Consider the following 19,238-nt stretch of genomic DNA (forward strand, 5'->3'; position numbering starts at 1 on the left):
CATCCCCAGGAGCAGGCACAGATGCTAATGTGTTCATCATCATCTTTGGAGAAAATGGGGACAGTGGGACCCTGGCCCTGAAGCAGTCAGCCAACTGGAACAAGTTTGAGCGGAATAACATGGACACATTCAACTTCTCTGACATGCTGAGCCTGGGCCATCTCTGCAAGCTGAGGGTTTGGCATGACAACAAAGGTAGCTCCTAGCTCTGCTTGAGGCCAGGGTGGTGAAGGGCAGACCTCTCTGGGGCAGTACTCCTTGGGCTCCGTGCTTTCCAGGCTAAGTAGACTCTACTTAACGCCAGCAGGGAGGGTGACTCAGTGGTTGATTGGGGCATTTGGATGTGCCAATCAGTTAGGGAGCCCATGTTCCTGGGCGAACCTTATACCTGAAGCTTAATTCCTCCTACTTTCTCCCTGGGAGATTAGTAACTCTTGATTTTCTGTGGTATGAGAGCAAAAATTCTACCTAGTTTAGGCATAAAAATTAAGAAAAAAGGATTGGGCTGGGGAAGTAGGTCGAGTGGTAGAGCATTTGCTTACAAGGCCCTGTGTTCTTCCCCTGGGGTGGAGGGAGGGAAGGAGAAAGGGAAGGACAGGGAAGAAATGGGAAAGAGGGAGGGAAATAGATAGGAAGGGAGGACAAGAAGAAAGAAAGGGAGGGGGGAGGGAGGGAGGGAGGCTGTCTTACGGAGTTTACTTCCTATGGATTTTCTATCATATCACACTTTTTTTCATTTACAATACTGAGTCAAAATGTATCTATACTCACTTATAAATAAAAATAAGATATAAGCCAAGTTAGGAATTCATTTTTAAACTTCAAAGTACTTAAGGAGTACTTACTGGCATTTTGATGATGTTTATGGATTCCACCTTCTTTTGAGTACCATTTTGCTGCCTGTAGGCCTCTGTGCGCTCTGGCTTTGGGCCTGCAGCTTCTATTCGATACATTAAAGTTGAAGGTTCATTATCAGATTTACCCTCGTCCATGTCACACCTTTATACCGCTTCCCCAACTCGTCTATATTGTCTTGGGTTGAAACTAGCTTCCACCAGGCTGCCTACTCAAAGCCTTCTCCAGTCTCTGCAGGGGTCTCCTCACTCACTACAGTGCTGTCCATAGGCTATGTCTCTTCTTCTAAATCCTGCCACAGACAAGCCTGTGCACCATGGTCACTTATGAACCTCACACAGCAGCTGGCACCACCTTCAAAAGGGGCACAACATGCTTCAATATGGGGTACACATTTAAAGAACTCAGATCAGCCACAGACAAAATAGCCCTTCTTCAAAGCAGTAACATAATGAAATCTTGCATGGCGCTTCACAGTTGTCACATTTCCTGTGTCTGTTCAGTCATTTGTATCCTGAAAAGATATGTGTTCCTGAGACCGGGCCTCTGTGAGATAGGAGGGCATGAATATTTGATCTTTCTATACGATTTGTGACTTTCTTTAACAAAACCACTTCTCTGCTCTTTTCTACAACCAAAGAATATAGATGCCTTGGGATGTGCAACTTAGATCACCTAGCAGCAAAGGGGCACAGCCACAGTCAGTAGTAGGTATTCTAGTGCTATTGCGACCCACATTATCCATCTTGCCAGTCACAGTTCTGCACCTTCACTGCCACAGTGTCGGAGGCCTGGGAAGGAAGACGGAGAATGAGGGACAACTTCCTCTATATTTGCTACCCCCTACCCCCAGTTTGTTTATTACCAGGATGCACAAGTGGTAATCCTACCCAGAGAAGGTATAGGAGTAAGTAACTCTTCTTCCTCACTTGTTCATTTGTGTAAGTCAAACATTTCATCACTGTGACAAAATATCTTATAAAAACAATGTAAGGGAGAAAGATGTATTCTGGCTCACAGTCCCAAGCTTTCAGTCCCTGGTCAGCTGGCTCTCTTGTTTGTGGGATGTGGTAAGGCACATCATGGACTGTAGGGTATAGCCAAGGGAAGCTGCTTGTCTCACAGCAGCCAGGAGAAGTAGACAGGTGGCAGGAAGGATCCGAGGCTGAGATCTGGCCTTTCAAAGGCTTACCCGAAGCAATCTACTTCCTCCAACCAGGCCCCACCATGCACAGTCCCCCTGCCTCCTGATTGTTCCCATTTAAATTCATCAATGGGTTAAACCATTTATTAGGTCACACCCTCATGATCTGATAATCTCTTGAAAGTCCCTTACAGACACATGTAGGGTGTTAATCTCCTAGTCTAATAAGTTTGGAAAATTAAGATTAATCACATTATTTGAGTGACATCATGAGTCTATGGGGAGAAGTATACCTGTAAAACCTTCTCAAATACCCATAATGAATCTCTCCTCTTGCACAAAGGAAACAACACAAAGACCCCAAGTTTTCTCCCCACTGTCATCTATCAGGATCACCTATTATTAGTGAGTTAGATGATGGTTGAAAGTCTGGATGAATAATAATTGTGATCTTAAAGGTCATTTTTTTTTGTCCCAGACCCTTCCAAAGATCAGGCTCAGTCCCTGATGAGTGATGGCACTCTACAGTGGATTGCTCAGTCAAGATAGGCATGCAAGGCTCAAGCCACAGGTGCATGTTTGCAAGGGCCTTATAAGAAAGACACAACAGGCTAGATTAGTGGGACCAGAATGGAGGGAGGGTGCAAACATAGTGGGGATAGATCATCATTAGCTCCCAACTAAAAGGACAAAAAAATAATGAGGCGAAAGCCCTTTAATCCCAACCTCAGAATCAAGGGACCTAAATCTGAGGAGAAAGAACTGGAATTCCTAGGCCACCTAACCCATCAGCCCACTATGAAACCAGAGGTCAAGAAGTTTGCCAATGACCTCTAGACAGGCCAGCAAAGTAGACGAGGATGATAGCTCTCTTTCAAGAAGGGAAGACCATGCCAGGGCCATTTACAATGTGGGTGTTTCCCTGTGGGGTAAGGGTTGGGGAGTAACCAGAAAGACTGATGATGGCTGTGTCTCGTAAAGATTTTGGAAAAAAATCACTCAACACACTTGGGCGGGGGGAGGGGGGCTGTGCAACTGTCCATGGTTCATATCAGAAAGGATAGAAGCCACGAAGGATAGAAGCCACGAAAGAAGGTGCAGCTTGAGGAGACGGGGGTGACCGAGAGCAGGTTCTGGAGAAGCCCCACATTTGAGTTAAATGACTCAATGGAAGAAAGAGAAAGCGGTAGAAAAACTATCTTTACACTTTTTGCTTTCAAGCTGGAATGTGTTTGGGGAGGAGGAGTTCATCTAACTCTAATGCTGATATTCGTGAAATCCCAAGATGTGGTGGGTTCTGATGCCATAGTTTCTTGGACACAAACTTAATAGAGGAATGCAAAGTCATGTTTGTTTTCAAATAGAAAAATAGTTTAAAATATTTAAAATGTTTTTTTTCTCCATACAATATTCCTAAAATTCCTTGATAAGAAATTTTGTTATATAGCCAAACATTTAAGTCACTGCAGTGGAGAGACGAAGAGGAACAAGCTTACATCTTTTATGAAATCAGATTGATCAAACAGAAATGCTTTTCACTATTCAAGTGCTCCCCTCAGCACACCTAACAAAATGCCAGGGAACCTCTCTCAGAAAGCCACACCCTTTCTGCTTTCTGGTCCCTGTTATAATGTGGAATTTCCTTTTGTTTCTGGCTGTTCCACACCCAAGAATGGTGTGATACATTTAAGTTTAAGGAATAGAAACTCTCAGATTAACTGCTCCCATTCAAAAAGCTTTTACTTTTCTTTAGTCTCTTCTCTTTAATAGCACCCTACACTTGGCGCGATATCTTGCTTAAATTTTACCTTGCATAAAATTGCATATCTTTTGGTCAACCTAACAGTTTTCCATAAATAGATACTGATTTCAGGGCTATGGAGACCCAAGCTGCAAAAGTTAGTAGCAACACGTTTGCCAAATAGATCACTTTTTGATACCCCTTTAAGTGAACAACCAGCTTTGTGGTATTTAATCTGTGGCAGCTAACCCCTCTGACACTGAGCTCACAGTGGAATTGCATTCTGGCTTGGTGCATTTTCCTTGGCTTTGACTATTCTTCCACCAGCAGACATATGACTGAGCTAAGACCTAGAGAAGACTTTACTCTTTACTAGTGTCCGTTGTTTTATTCTCCTGGTGCTGCCATAAAAAATCACCCAGTTGGTATCTAAAAACAACAGAAATTCATCGTTTCACAGTTCTGGAGGCAGAAGTCTGAAGGCAAAATTCTCTCTAAATGTTGCAGAGAAGTGTTCCTTTGCCTGTCTTGGCTTCAGTGGTTCCCAGAAGTCCTTGATGTTCTTTGGCTATAGCTGATGGCTAGCTCCCCCTCTTACCTCTGCTGCCTTCTTCACATGATCACTTCCTGCATTTTCCCATTGCCTCTCATCTTGTAAGGAAACGTGTTATCTTTGGGTTTAGGGCCCACTGTAAATCAAGGGTGATGTCGTTCTTAGCTTATTCTATCTGCAAAGAGAGAGTTTCCAAATATATTACAATCTGAGGCTCTTTGTGAGCAAGACTTTGGAAGAAGGAGACACTGTTGAGCCTGTGATACCTACCTTTGGAGAGTTACAAATGCCTTATAAAATATCAGATGTCATGTGCTACATCTGGAACCCATTCAAACACCCAGAGAAGAGAAAGAGCTCTCCTCAGATGTCTAGCAAAGTCTGGAGCCATTTACCCTGGATCCAGAAGCTGTAACAAGCTGATGTGAAACCCCAATCATTCACCCACATGATTATTAAGTTATTTAATTATTAAAGGCCTACTAAGTACAAGGCACTGGGAATATGAATATAAGTCGAGCAAGATCCCTACCCTTGAGAGACTCAAAGTCTGCCTATTGTAGTTGGCAAACCTATTGCAGTCTAGCATTGTGCTATAGCAGAGGTACATACAGAAAATCTGAGGGAGTAAAAAGTGAGCATCTAACTTCATTTGGGGTATTCAGGAACTTCATAAAGAAGTTGCTACTAGCTTTTGAATCTTGCATCTCCACAGACTTGAAATCAGTCTTTTGGAAACTAAAGGACAAAAACAAGCTGTTCTCTAGGCTTGAAAAGTCTAGAGCTGATGGGCATCATAGACTTACTTTTTACCCCACCCTGGACTTTCTACTTAATTCCAGCCACAGGTACTTTAGTCATGTATTGTGAGTCCCAGCACACACCCTGCATGATTATATCTTACAGCCTGCATTTAGCAAACTCTTTTCTATCTTCACCTTCACACTGAAATTCTTCTTCTTCTTCAACATTATCTGAACCCACTTCTAGAACAGTTGACCTTTGTGTGACTGGATTTTGCCTCCTTTATTTGACTACCTGGCTCACTGTTCTTTTCTTGATGCCTATCACACTACCTGTGATGTAACAGGAACTTATTACAGTTTAATATAATTGCACTTTTCTTTCAGGCTCCTATATCTTTCCCCATCTGTTCATGCCTCTTTCATAGGAGACTCGGTTTTCCCTGGAACCAGAGTTTTCCTTGTGTCTTGGTGCCTGGGTATAAACTCTACATTAATGATTATGTCCTTCAGTAGTAGATGCCCCACATCCAGACACTTAGGGCCCACTGTAAATCAAGGGTGATGTCATTCTTAGCTTATTCTATCTGCAAAGAGAGAGTTTCCAAATATATTACAATCTGAGGCTCTTGGTGAGCAAGACTTTGGAAGAAGGAGACACATATCGAGACTCTATTGGTTTTCTTGATGTATATTTCTATTGTGCTAAAAATCTGACAGCCAATTAATGAGTTTCTTCTCTCTCATCACTGTCGAAATCCTGCAAGAGGAGGGAGATTGTTCAGAACCACGGACAGCACCAGGCCCTTCCACCCAGCAATTAGTTGCTGTTTGTCATTACAATGATGCCAGACTCCCCAAAGAAAGCCCAAGTCAGTGATGTGATCTTCTTTCCCGAAGTAGAGAAGTGGGTGTCCTCTCCAGCCAGACTTTGGGCCTGAAAGTAGGATAACACCATTGGCAGGCCTTGCAGCTCAGCGGAGAAAGGAGGACTTCTGAATCTTCCTTAAACCTATGTGGTTGGGATGTTGGGGCCATAAAAGATAAAGAGACAGCTAGATCCTAAGCCTAGTTCTCTCTGCAGTAACTTTCTCTTTCAGGGATGGAAGCTTAAATGTTAACACAAGCTAAAATGCTGAGCATGTCTTTAAATTTTCTCTTTCCTACACTTTCTTCATCTTTAAATTTTTCCAGCTCCAGCTTTCCCTTGCATGGAAATTTATAAGGATAAGCATACTTTGCTTGTGATTCTTCCCCCAAAAGGTCAAGATTCCTGAAAAAATATAAAAGTGAAGGCACAGATGTTTAACTTTAAAACCAGGGAGTTATCATTCTCTGGAACAAGCTTCCAGGATTTTTTGCTTAGTTGATAGTTCTTTTAGTGAAAACTTTCAAATGTACACAAAAATAGCAAAATCAACTCCTGCCTATCACCAAGTTCAAGTCATCTTTTTTGTCACATCAACTTTAACCTTTTTACTCTTTACTTTTTCCATTCTTCTTTTTGGTTGTCAGAGGATATGAAGCTGAATCCTAAACCTTGTGCTCCTTCACCCCAAACATATTTAGTCTGTTTCTCTTTTGGAAATAAACGTTTTCCCATAAAACTAAACTACCATTAACACCCTTACCAATGATTTATTTGTGTTATTCAATTTCTGCTGTAACAAATTTCCCCAGTATGTGTAGTAAGTATACTTACTTATTAATGCATATGGAGTATACAGGAAAGATGAAAGTCTCCTTGGTAATGTATACTGAAGAAAGGTTGTGCATTGAGTCTGAAGAGAGAATAGGAAAAAGTCTCACTCTTACTGATGCTAACATCAAATACTAGATTCAGCAGCTGCCAGCCTGTTTGCCCTACTGTAATTTTCCTTCATAATTTTTCATCTAATGGCTTCATCTGGTGATGATCAATTAGAATTACAAATGCAATTTTATAATTTTGTCATTTCTTATCCACTTACTATCTAGAATTTTTCTTTAAAAGATTTTGTCCCCATGGCTATTTGAATACCATGAAATATAGTTTGAAAAAGAAAATCAAGATAAATGACTAATTCTTCCACTTAATTCCAATTACCCAGATAGCTTTTACAATACTGAACAAATTATAACTGGAGTGTTTATTTTCTAATTCATCTTGCTCTTCTTGCTTCCTCTGGTTAAATGAAAACTCTGATGCATAAAATTTTTTAACTGCAATGTGAATTGATATGTTTTCTTTTGAATAATATAAATTCAAAGAAATAGGAAGGACCTTGGAGATCAGCCGAGGTTAACCCCCACACTGTACATGTAACGACACTGAGGCATGGGGTATAGGCAGAGGTTATAGAATGTTCACTTACGTAGATGTACTGAGATTGAATGCAGACCTGCCAAATCTCAGAAGGTTATCAGAGGCAGCCTCTACAAGGCCCCTGAGAATGTTCTGGAAGACAATAACTAGAGTGCTGCATTCTTCCATACCTAGGGCTCTCTGATGGTTCCATGTCTCATTTCAAATCATCCATGATCTTGCTGCGGAAATATGAGTCACCCAGTTAGGCTTTTAGCTTCCCATGGATTATTTTTAGGGAAGGTGTTGCTTGGTGAAGTGAATCTTTCTACCTGAGAAGAATCTCAATGATTTGCACTGGAATAAAAATACTGACAGTTCATTTTTTGAAAGTGAAAATAATTTGTCACTTCTATGATTATAGAATGCTAAGTAATATAATTAAGAGGTCATAAGACATGGTTTCTACTCCCTGGAATCTAACTGGAGAACTCAGACATACATATAAAAATAGTCCTAAGGGTTAGTCATGACCTCAATAGTAAAAGTTTCCCCAGATATCTGTGTTCATAGCCAAAGAAATAAGCATATTACGGTTTGAGTCGGAAATGTCCCTCACAGGATCATACTTTGAACACTCAATCTCCAGTTGATGGGAGTGTTCTGAAGGCTGTGGAACCTTTAGGAGGTAGAAGTAGATGTTTCAAGGTTAAACCCACCCCTGGTTCCAGCTACTGTCTTTTTTCTGGGTTTCCTATCACATGAGGAGTTTACTGCATATTCCTGCTATATACCATGAACTTCGCCACACCTTCCCTGCCCTGATAGACTTTATTCTCTGAAACTGTGAGGCAAAATTAACTCCTCTTTCCTTAAGATGCTTCTGTCAGGTATTTTGCTCATGGTGACATAAAAGCAACGAATACAGCACACAAGCGGCTGTGTGGGTCTGGGGACAGCAGAGCCTGCAGAAATGGTGAGTGCTATGTTGTGGAAAGGACAAGTAGATCTTTAGGACAGGGACATAACTTGGAGCCATAAAGAGGAAAGAGGAATGCCTCATAATCCATCTCATGGGGATAAGGATTGCATAAGGGCTTTTACTTGTTGATTGGAGTCAGACTAAAGAGGCCCTATAGATAAAAGCACAAGGTTTTATAAACACAGAGCCCTTCATCTCACCAGATGCAGAAAGCCACTGGGAAATCAAGGACAGTAGGTGGCATGCTGAAGTCCAGAGCATCCTGCCGCCAGTCTCACTGCCATTCAACCTGCCATGTCCTATCTGGAATGTTGGGACCCCACATTGGTTCAGGGTTTCTAGGCCTTTTTCTGAAAGTGAATTTTAGGGCATTTGGGATACAGTAATCAATTGTGCTAGGACACATCATTCCTCCTAGGTAGGGCTATAAATTCCCCTCCTAAAACTACCATTGCTGTCTTCTTCATTCCTTCCTAGTCAATCTTGGTGCTTACTCATACATTCAATAAATAGTATATCTTAAATAACATACCTTGCATGTTCCTAGGCTCTGGAATATGGAGGTGGCTGGAGCAAGCCAGCCTCTTGATCTCTGGGGGCATGTAACCACGTGGTCAGAAACAGACAATACAATGAACAATGAAATAACAAAATTATTTCAGATCATCAAGTGCTAAGTATATATGGTAAGTGGTAAAGTGATCAAGGATGAGAAAGTCCTGCAAACAGAGCTGTCAATGAGTGCACTTGCCCAAAGACCCCTGAGTGATGAGGCAGCACTAGCATTTAGAGCCTGGGAGCATCACTCTAGACAGACAGAACAGTGAATAAATAGGGTTCTGTAAGTCAGGGTATTAGAAGAAGCTTAGTGTAGGTGTGATGTGCTCAGTGAGGTTGTGAGCAGTACAGAATAATTGGACACGTAGAAAGGGTTTAGATGCCACCTATAAGTTATGTCTTGGAAGTTTCTGTTTTATTCTGGGATTGATGGGAAGTCATTGGAGGGTTTTAAATGGCAGTGTGGCTAATCTGGTTGTGATTTTTAAAAATTACTATGATTTATAAGAAAAATATTGATAAGAGCATGGTGGGCAGGAGCCAAAGTCTCAGGAGTTAAGTAGCTATCCATCAGCAAGGACAAGGTAAACAGTTTGTGATCTATGCTCCTCTGAATGAGGAGCAAAGTACACATCCACATTCTACTGTGGATTGTCAGTGTGAGCAAAGACAAGGTGGCAAACTGTGTGGAGTGTTGCTATTTATGAGAAAAATATTGATAAGAGCATGGTGGGCAGGAGCCAAAGTATCAGGAGTTAAGTAGCTATCCATCAGCAAGGACAAGGTAAACAGTTTGTGATCTATGCTCCTCTGAATGAGGAGCAAAGTACACATCCACATTCTACTGTGGATTGTCAGTGTGAGCAAAGACAAGGTGGCAAACTGTGTGGAGTGTTGCTGTCTGTAAAAAATGGAGAACAACAAAAGGGGGGCTTTGTAGGAAGTGATTTCTCTAACAACCAGTTTCAGGAGACTGTTGGTCCACCAGTTGGCTACTGCTGACTACCAGTTACACTTGCTATAATTGTGGGTCTGTCTAGCATTCTGTTTCCTTTACTAGCAAAGCCAGGTGACATGAGACTGCCTAGAGATGTCTGATTCCACTTGCATGTTGGCTAGGCTTTTAGAAGGAGAAACTTATAGTTAGACTGTGTCAGTTACACTCAACGTTTCCAAAATGGGGCAAGAAAACCAGCAGGGAATACAGCGTCTCTTTTATGTAAAGGGGGTTGGGGTTAGTCTGCTGTATAGCAGAAAAGCATTTCATTACTGAATTCTAACTGGAAAAGAGAATTTGGGTATGGGGTAAGACAACCCCCCCTCAGAGAGAGAGGGAGAGGGAGAGAGAGAGAGAGAGAGAGAGAGAGAGAGAGAGAGAGAGAGATTGCACAGGGTATACAGGGTGAGGGAAAGATCAGCAAACTTCTCCATTTGGATTTCTTCAATACAATCAGCCCTAGAGTCTTCTTTTTCTCTGCCTGCTGCTTCCTTTCCATGTTCTACTTAGAAGCTGGAGAAAAAGACTCCTACAGCCCTGTCTGCATCATTCCCATTGTGCACAGAGGTTCACTAAGTTCTGCAGTCAATTTTGTGATTCTTTCTGGAACAATCTCCGATGCAGCCAGTTTGTAAACTTACAAATGAAATGAGCCCTAATTGTAGAAAAGTGAAAAAATTTATCAAGTAAAAAGCAAGTTTGTGAATAAATTAGCTCAATTTACCCACCACTATGTAACTCAACAAGTGTTTCACAAGTTCAATTCTGTCAGCACTCACTGCTTTCCATCTCAGTAAAGATCTGTATTCACAAAACCTAAGACATGCTTTTAGGGATAACTAACACTAAAGACCTTTGATAACGCTGTATGGAAACCTACTATTGTAGAAGCTTCTTAAACTATACACACATACATATATAAAAAGAGTTTAAATGGAGTCATGCTATATGAAGGGATAATGCCTTTCCAAGTTGCCTTAGGCTGTCAAACAAAAAGCTGAGTGCCAGATATGGGTCACTTCAAGTGGGTCCCATAGATCCACATAGTATTCAGGCTGTTGTCATTGCTCTTGGTTACCCTACAGAACTTGATGGTAAGACCTATTGATGAAGACATCACATACTTGAGTCATAGGACACAGAGAAATCAAACTGGTATCGAGCTAGAAGCTTCCTCCACACTATCTAGCTCTCATAGTGCCAGAAGATGCAAGCATACTACTGGGGAAGAAAAGTCATCAACAATCTTACACAACTATGAACCTGAGAGCTACAATAATCACCACTCTGGCAACATATGCCCATTGGTACAATGGAGGCATAAATGTTATAGGGGTAGTCAACTATTTTCAGATTGGACTTAAGGCCCACTCCATAAGATGGAACTCATGCCTGGTACTGTTAACTGGGCCAAGAACCCATGACTGGGTAAATCATGGGCCCTAGGAGACAGTTCACTACTATTATTCAGCTAAATGGGCATAGTATTAAACTGCACCCTAAGGGCTGGAGAGATGGTTCAGTGGTTAAGGGCACTGACTTTTCTTGTAGAGGACCCAGGTTCAAATCCCAGCACTCACATGACAACTAACAACCGTCTGCAACTACAGTTCCGGGGGATCTCATGCCCTCTTCTGGTTTCCTTGGGAATTGCACAACATAGGTGTACTTACACACACACACACACAGGCAATATACTCTTACAAATAAAATAAAATAATAAAATAAAAACAAATAATAAACTGCATCCCAAACACTTATCTTTATACCCATGGGTTAGCACAGCTTTCACTATTTGTCCTAGTTTGTATCTCCATTGCTGTGACAAAACACTCTAACCAATACCAACTTGGGGAGGAAAGGGTTTATTATATCTTACATCTCCTGGGTCACAGTTCATCAGGAAGCCCAAAGTAGGAACTCGGGGTGGGAACCTGGAGGCAGGTGCTGAAGTACAGGCCATGGAGGAACACTACTTACTGGCTTGCTCCTCTGGCCCCTGCTCAGCCTGCAACACAGGCCCACCTGCCCAGGGGTGGCACCACCCACAGTGGGCTGGGCCCTCTCACATCGCTCAACAATCAAGAAGGTGCCCCATGGACATGGCCACAGGCCAATCCTATGGAGGCAATTCCCCAATTGAGGCTCCCTCAACCCAGGTGTGTCAAGTTGACACTAAAGCTATCCAGCACACTCTTCATTGGAGAAGCATCTTTTTTTCAGAAGATGGTGATAAATGCAGATTCACAACTGTTCAAAATGCAGAGAATAAGACTGTGGTGTGCTCAGCCCTAAATAGGACATCTATATCTACTCTCTCTGTGAGACTTAGGGAAGATCGTGTGGGGCGGGGGTTGTAAGGACTACTGTGAAACAGTGTTTTCTGAACATGACCTGGCCATTGCACATGAACTCATAGTGACTGTGACTGCATGCACCAAGGCCTGCACAAGATCAAGCAGCCAGAATTCTAGCATGGATGGGCAAAGGAGCTCACAAAGTCCCACCCCTAACTAAGGAACTATTAGAAATTGATGGCTGCTGAGGGAGGGAGAGTCAGTTTTCTTTGAATATGGCCCCTGATAGGCTGCCAGTGTTCCAGTCGATGTCCCTGTACCCACGCACATACCAGAAGTACCAAGTGGACTTAGTGGGTTTGAAATAGAGTACATGATGTTGGGAGAGAAACATGGTGGGGTGGGGTAATGACAAGAGCCAGAGGTGAGGAAATGGGGCAGATTTGGTCAAAACACAGTATATTCATGTATAAAATTCTCAAACAGTAACATTTTTTTAAAAGTTGGAGCAATGCACACATGTATGACCCACCCGAAATCTGGGTGACTGGGAGTGTCTGCTTTATGAGTCTGTGTGACTCTTGAGAGCAGAGGCAGGATCTCTGCAGTGTCTGTTCCTAGAGAGAGACTTTTTGGTGACAGTGGGGCTGTCTCCAAAGCCCCAAGTGGCCTGAGGGGACAAGAGGTGGACGTGAAACACATCTGTGTGGGGCTTGTGGAATTGGTTATGAACAGCGCATGTTGTCACGTAGCCTGTCAGAGCACTGAGACTGCTCTCTCTGTGAGGCTGTGGTGCTCAGCGTTCTCAAGGACTTTGAGTGGAGACTGATGGAAGCAGTACACAGTGTAAGCCACATGCAGCTGTCCTGGCAAATATGCATTGGCCCACACTTGCCAGCTACACTGTGGTGGGAACACTTCTAAGGGAAGCCCTGCCAATTACAACAGAGCAGCTCTGTGCTCATGATCAGCCCAAGATGTGTCAAATTCAGGAACATACCCCAAAGAAACGGCAGCTTCTGGGCCCTTCTTTGACTGTTGAACAGTTTAGCCAAGAACCCCCCCCAACGCATTCCATATTTATTCACTCAGCATTCATTCAGCAGATACTTATCTGCCAGTTACACTGCTAGGCTCTAGGAAAACAAACCCCAGCAAGACGCAGTCTGCCCTCAGGCACCCTTGGTCTCAGGGAAGAGACTGTATAAGCAATGGCAATGCAAGGCTAAAAGGTGTACCCAGACAGATTTGGGGTTCTGTGGAGCATGGAGAACTCCTGATACAGCCTCAGGAGTGATGTGGGACATCAGGGAAGGCTTCATGGAGGAGCTGATACCTGAACTGATCCAGAAAGATCATTGACATGAGTTCAGTGAACATATCAGGAAGCCGCAGAAGTTTCAGCTAAGGAGATCCAGAGAGGTCTACATCTTGGGCCAGAGACCTCCAATGTGAGTCAGTTGTCTATATTAGATTCTTGGTGGGAGAAATTTGCAGTAAAACATTAGTGCAATTTCTTAAAGTTCATAGCTTAAATCTCATGCAGAGCTCCTCTAAACATTTTGTAAAAATACCTATGACCTCTGATCTGGAGGAGTTCTCGGAGACCATTTAACCCAACTGGTCATTTATCAACAAGGAGATTAGGGTCCAGAGAAGACAAGAAACTTGTCCAAGGTCACATAGCCATGGATGGAGGAAGGGAGGTCTGGACAGAGAGGGAGGCCACTTTCCTACCCCAGTCCCATGATCTGTCCTCCACAGGGATATTTCCTGGCTGGCACCTGAGCTATGTTGACGTGAAGGACAACTCCCGAGATGAGACCTTCCGCTTCCAGTGTGACTGCTGGCTCTCCAAGAGTAAGGGTGACGGGCAGACCATTCGTGACTTTGCATGTGCAAACAATGAGATCCGTGATGAACTGGAGGAGACCAGTAAGCAGTGGGATCACCTGGGCTGATCCTTGTAGATGAAGAACAGCTGGTTCAGGGAGGTGGGGAATGGTATGGGAATGAGAGAGCCCCATATAGCTGCAAGGGTTCTGATGCTTGAGGAGGGAGATTCCTGAGTAAACTCCCTAACCCTGAAAGCCTGGATGTGCTAAGACAGTTATGGCCCTGAATCACAGGTACTAATGAAGTAGTAGGAAAATCCACTGGGGACAAGTTTTCCTTGACCTTAGGGCTTGGTTGGGTTTGGAAGCTGGCCAAGAAGCTCTCTCAGGTTTGTTTTTATTTCATGGCCTAATTCCAATTGATGCTTATGATAATAGGGTTCCTAGAAACTGAAGGCAGGGGAGCAGGGATCCCCACCAGCTGTTTTTCCTTTGTCCCTTCCATGGGGGACACTGAGATGGAAAGAGGGATTCATTCCTAAGACAAATGGCCACCAAGGCCTCAGAAGGTTTTTCTTTAATACTCAGGCCAGTATTGGTGATCAGTGGGTTTGAAGAAGCTTACTAAAAGCAGAGCCTGATTAAAAAAGGGATTTTCTAATGTTAGTTATTGAAACAACCCTGAAATTTCAGCATCTTAGCACAACATAATTTTTTTTCTCACTTCTGCAATGTATATAGTCCAGTGTGGGAGTATGGTGGGATGCCTTTCATGGTGTGACTTAGGGGCTCAAGCTCTTTCCATCTGTGTCCCTGCCATTTCCAAACATGTCATCCACATTTCTCACAGAAAGGAAACTAGAAGACCCTCCCCTACCATCTCAACGTTAACTTGCATTCTATTTGTGAGAACCAGTCACATGGCTCTGCCAGATCCAAGGGCACCTGGGAACTGGGCCCTAGCTGGGCAGCCCCTAGCTGTAGGTCACTGTATACTATGGAAGGGAAGTATGCACCATGGCTAGAAGACTACTACTATCTCTGCCAGGTGTCCAAACCAGTGAAGTTAACTGTCTTGAGAGGTTGTGAGCACTGTGTGCCTGGGAGCACTTCCATGGGAACTGAACTCCATTTGTGGAGTTTCCTGTGGGGGAGAGAATCTGTGACCTGATTCAGAGGGTGTGCTATTGGCTTCTGTAATTACACTTCCTAAGGAGTTACTGGGTGCAGAGTTTTATTTTGGATTCCCTGAGTAATGCACTCTGCCTTGTGACAGGTCCAGGACAGCATCACATATGTTTGTTGCCCTCTGTAGTACTGTGGCCCTTGGAATTCAGTAGGGACTTGGTGAATTGGTCTTCAGTGAATGGAAGATATGTTCCTTTCATGCAGAGCCTTACAATATACTCAGAGGGAGAAGCTTAAGCTCCCTACCAGAGCTGAAGTGAGCAATGGAGGCTGCTCACGCCACTGGTGTTCAGAGGAGGAGTCATCTATAAGGCCGGTTTCCATTGCCAAGTCTCCTCCTTAGATTTTTAAACAGCCAAATAGCTGCTCAGACTTGCAGAATTCAGGCTGTGGAGGAGTTCTGTGGGTGTGGAAAACAGGAGAATGGGCAGGGAGCCAGGAGAGGGCCTGAACCCATCTGTCAATGTCATGAGCCTGCAGGGGGCAGCATGGACCTAGCTGGGCTGCTCACAAGGACACAAGTGACCGTGCCTATGTTCTCAGATGACAGCTGGTCCTGAGCATGTCATGCACCGATTTTGATCCGGACTCTCAGCTACCTTTATTTAACCACATGACAAATCCATATTAAACACTCAAATGTCATGCCCTATCCTGACTGCAGAGGACACGCCCCATACCCCCAAGATTCTTATTTTTTAATATTTTATTTATTGTTTTTATTTTATGAGTATGAGTGTATTGCCTGCATGTATGTAAGTGCACCCATGTCATGCAGTGCCCATGGAGGACAGAAGAGGCTGTTAGATCCCCTGGAACTGGAGTTATGGACAGTTGTTAGCTGCCCTGTGTGTGCTGGAATACAAACTGGGGTCTTCTGGAAGAACAACCAGTATTCTTAACTGCTGAGCCATCTCTCCAGCCCCGCCCTCAAGACACTTTCATAGTGGTGTCACTGATGGGGATCACTTCTGGCCATTCAGTCTGGAGGCATAAACATCCCCTCTGGCTTGAATAGAGCCTCAATCTCATTAGACCCTGGAAACCTCACATTCACCCTAAGGGGCCTGTCGGGTGCAATTTGCAGCTCTGAGTTACAGAAAAGGAAAACAAAAACCCAGAAAGGTTATCCAAGCCCAGTGCACAACGCTAGGCTTCCTTCTCTTTGTTGGACGTGGCTGGTACTGAGCTCTAGCAGTCATCTATGGCACTCATCCTCCTGCTCCCAGGCTTCATTCCCAGTTCTCGATGCTGCTCCCAGCCCTCTTCAAGGGCGCACCTCTGCAGGTGACTCCAACATACAGCCAAAGCCAAGAGCCATTGGTAGTCTTCGGGCATAATCCTAATGTCCGAGTCTCCAGAGATTTGATTGCCGCTTTTCCAGGATCCAGCTTAGACAGCAAGGTTACACACTTAGGCGTGCACATGTGCGCTTGCACATACCTGGAAGTATGCATACACATCTCTCTTGCTGGAATACCCTCTAGCTTCCCCCTTTCCAACCCTTCATTTCCCTATCCCCGACTCTTGAAGCCTTTTAAGTCTGCTCTGTCAGCTTATCTGCAATGTTTCCAGCCCCACTGCGGTCCAGATTGCTGGCAGAAACCAGGGATGCTGCACTCACTGCTCCACCAGACAATAGAGGCCATTGTCACATGCGTGTTCTTGAAACCTCTATCCTTTGATAGTCTCAACAGGGTCAAACAGAAACTTTTGGGAATGGTTAAGACTCTTAGTGGCACGTGTCTGAAAGCTGTATCTATGCTGCCTCCAGGAAATGTACTGGTTCCTGGAACTTGAAAGCCTTAGGTGGCTCTAGCTCAGACTTTGCTGTACCTGGAGGCCCCAGTGGTGTATGTGTGACTCTGTCTTGGCTCTGTTTAGTACGAGTTTTCCCTGTATCCCAGGAAGATGACTGTTGGCAGCATCAGCCCCACACCTTTCTGGTTGAATAGCCTCAGCCCAGAAGGAAAAAGTATCTCCCTAAGGAGGATGCTGATAGGTCAGAAGTCTCAGTCCTTCCCAGTCATCTGATAGGAGCTCCCTGGTGTACAAAAGTCCTGATAAGGGGAGGCAGTAGATTTTGGATGCCCACCAGAAGCACACCTGCCCTCGATCTGCCGTTCCTCCATGACCATCACGTGTCTCTGACATTCTTGCTTTAAGACTACCCACCTGTTTATTCTATATGGTTAAAAGCCACCATAGGCAAACATTTAGTGTGTCCTCCTGTATGCTGGCTCCATCCCTGGCCTGGTCACTGGAGAGAGGGGCTGGATCGCATGCCACAATTCTGTTTCTTCCCTCTGCCTGGGAACATTCCTCCATCCTCTGCACATTGTAATTCCAGCTATTCTTCAAGGCCATGCTTCCTCATGAAGCTTCCTGTGATTAATCCAATCATTCATTCCTACCTTCGTTCGGCACATATTTACTGAAGGCCCATCACGTGCCAGGCACTGTTATGGACACTTGGAAATCTATCAATGAACAAACCTGCCTTTTTGGAGCTAATACTCATATAGGAAGGAGGAGGTGGTACAATAAACAATGAATAAACAAATGATGGAGAATGTTAGACAGTGACAAGGACAAGAGAAAACAACACCATGAGGCAAGACAGGTCAGAAGTGTAGAGGGATCAGGCAACCACTTTAATTAGAGTGTTTGGTGTAGGTCTCCCTGAGACTGACAAGGGAATACACAGAAGGAAGTGAGGAGTGAGTGGACATTCAGGCAGAAGAAGGGAGCGTGGCAGAGCTCCAAGGAGGTGAGAGGCTAAAGAGAGCATGAGGGCAGGTGCCCGGAGCTGAGGTGGGAGAAGGCCTGAGAGCCAGTCTCCTTGCACCCCACAACACTCTGACCCTTTGCTGCGATGCCATCATGTTCTAGCCTAGGGATGCTCAGTGTTGACCCTGGTTCTCCTCATATTTGGCACTCCCTCTATGAAGGTTGGTGAAGAGGTGCCAGTGCAGACATGCTGGGCAGGACAGCAGGGCAGGGAGACTGCTGTGAATCTGACAGGGAGATGGGGTGGGGCTATATGCTAGAGTGAGTTCCAGGTTCTCTGGGGTTGCTAGCCTGCTGTGTCTTTCCACTGTGCTTTCTGTAGCCTGGCCTGCCTCTCTTCTCTCTTCTGGGTATGTGGTTTCTGTGTTGCATCTTATCCTGGGGACTCATGGAACTCTGAGAGCCAGGCCCCATCATCTCTGAGAACTTATCCTTACCTCCCATGTCATTCCCAGAGGCTCCTATATTCTCATATTTACCAGCAGAGAATTTGCTCATTCCATTCCCAGGATCATCAGTTGTGCTTACTATGCCCAGATCTCCTCAGCAAGGCTAACCTGCCTCCTCACTCCCAGGCTGTGATGATGGGCCTGAGGCCAGATGACAGTCCCTGGGGGAGGCACTGGCATCTTCCTGGTGGAGCTGCTACTTCCCGCTGCTGACCCTCTCCTCCTTCCTGCAGCCTACGAGATTGTCATAGAAACAGGCAACGGAGGCGAAACCAGGGAGAACGTGTGGCTCATACTGGAGGGCAGGAAGAATCGATCCAAAGAGTTCCTTGTGGAAAATTCTTCCAGGCAGCGGGCCTTTCGGAAGTAGGAAGAGGGTGCTTGATGGAATGGGGGTGGGGTGGGCAAATGAGGGACCCTAAGAATCTCCCCCAGAGTGGGCTACAAATGGGCCTAACCAGCAAGTACTTGCTGAGTTCCTACTGTGTGCCACCTTTTGCTTCCCTTGAAGACATTATCCCTCATCCCAATGCAGAACTCTCCCCCTGATTCCAAGTGGTATCAGTGGCTCATGCTCACTTCGTCTCTGTTATGGCTAGTCTCTACTTCCCCTATTCCACCACCTTAACCCATTCAAGCTGCTCTATATAAAAGAGTGGCTTATAAACAACAGAAATCTGTTTCCCATAGTTCTTGAAGCTACCGGCAGATTCAATATCTGGTGACACTTGCCTCCTGGTTCATAGATGGGGTCCTCTCACTGTGTCCTCACATAGCAGAAGGAGTGTGTCCTAGTTTCTCCATTGCTGTGACAAAACACAC

General features: G+C 44.4%; 1 protein-coding gene across 1 annotated transcript in view; it reads left to right on the plus strand.

Moving 5' to 3' along the window:
- Loxhd1 (lipoxygenase homology domains 1) overlaps positions 1 to 19,238 on the plus strand; it is a gene marked incomplete in the record, with an annotated part of 174,362 nt that overhangs the window by 142,027 nt on the left and 13,097 nt on the right. Inside the window, 3 exon segments of the mRNA XM_017796306.1 lie at positions 10 to 195; positions 13,919 to 14,089; positions 18,650 to 18,782. Coding sequence (XP_017651795.1) covers positions 10 to 195; positions 13,919 to 14,089; positions 18,650 to 18,782 — 490 coding nt within the window.

Source organism: Nannospalax galili, unplaced genomic scaffold (assembly GCF_000622305.1).
Source record: "Nannospalax galili isolate Female #2095 unplaced genomic scaffold, S.galili_v1.0 scaffold169, whole genome shotgun sequence".
NCBI lineage: Eukaryota > Metazoa > Chordata > Mammalia > Rodentia > Spalacidae > Nannospalax > Nannospalax galili.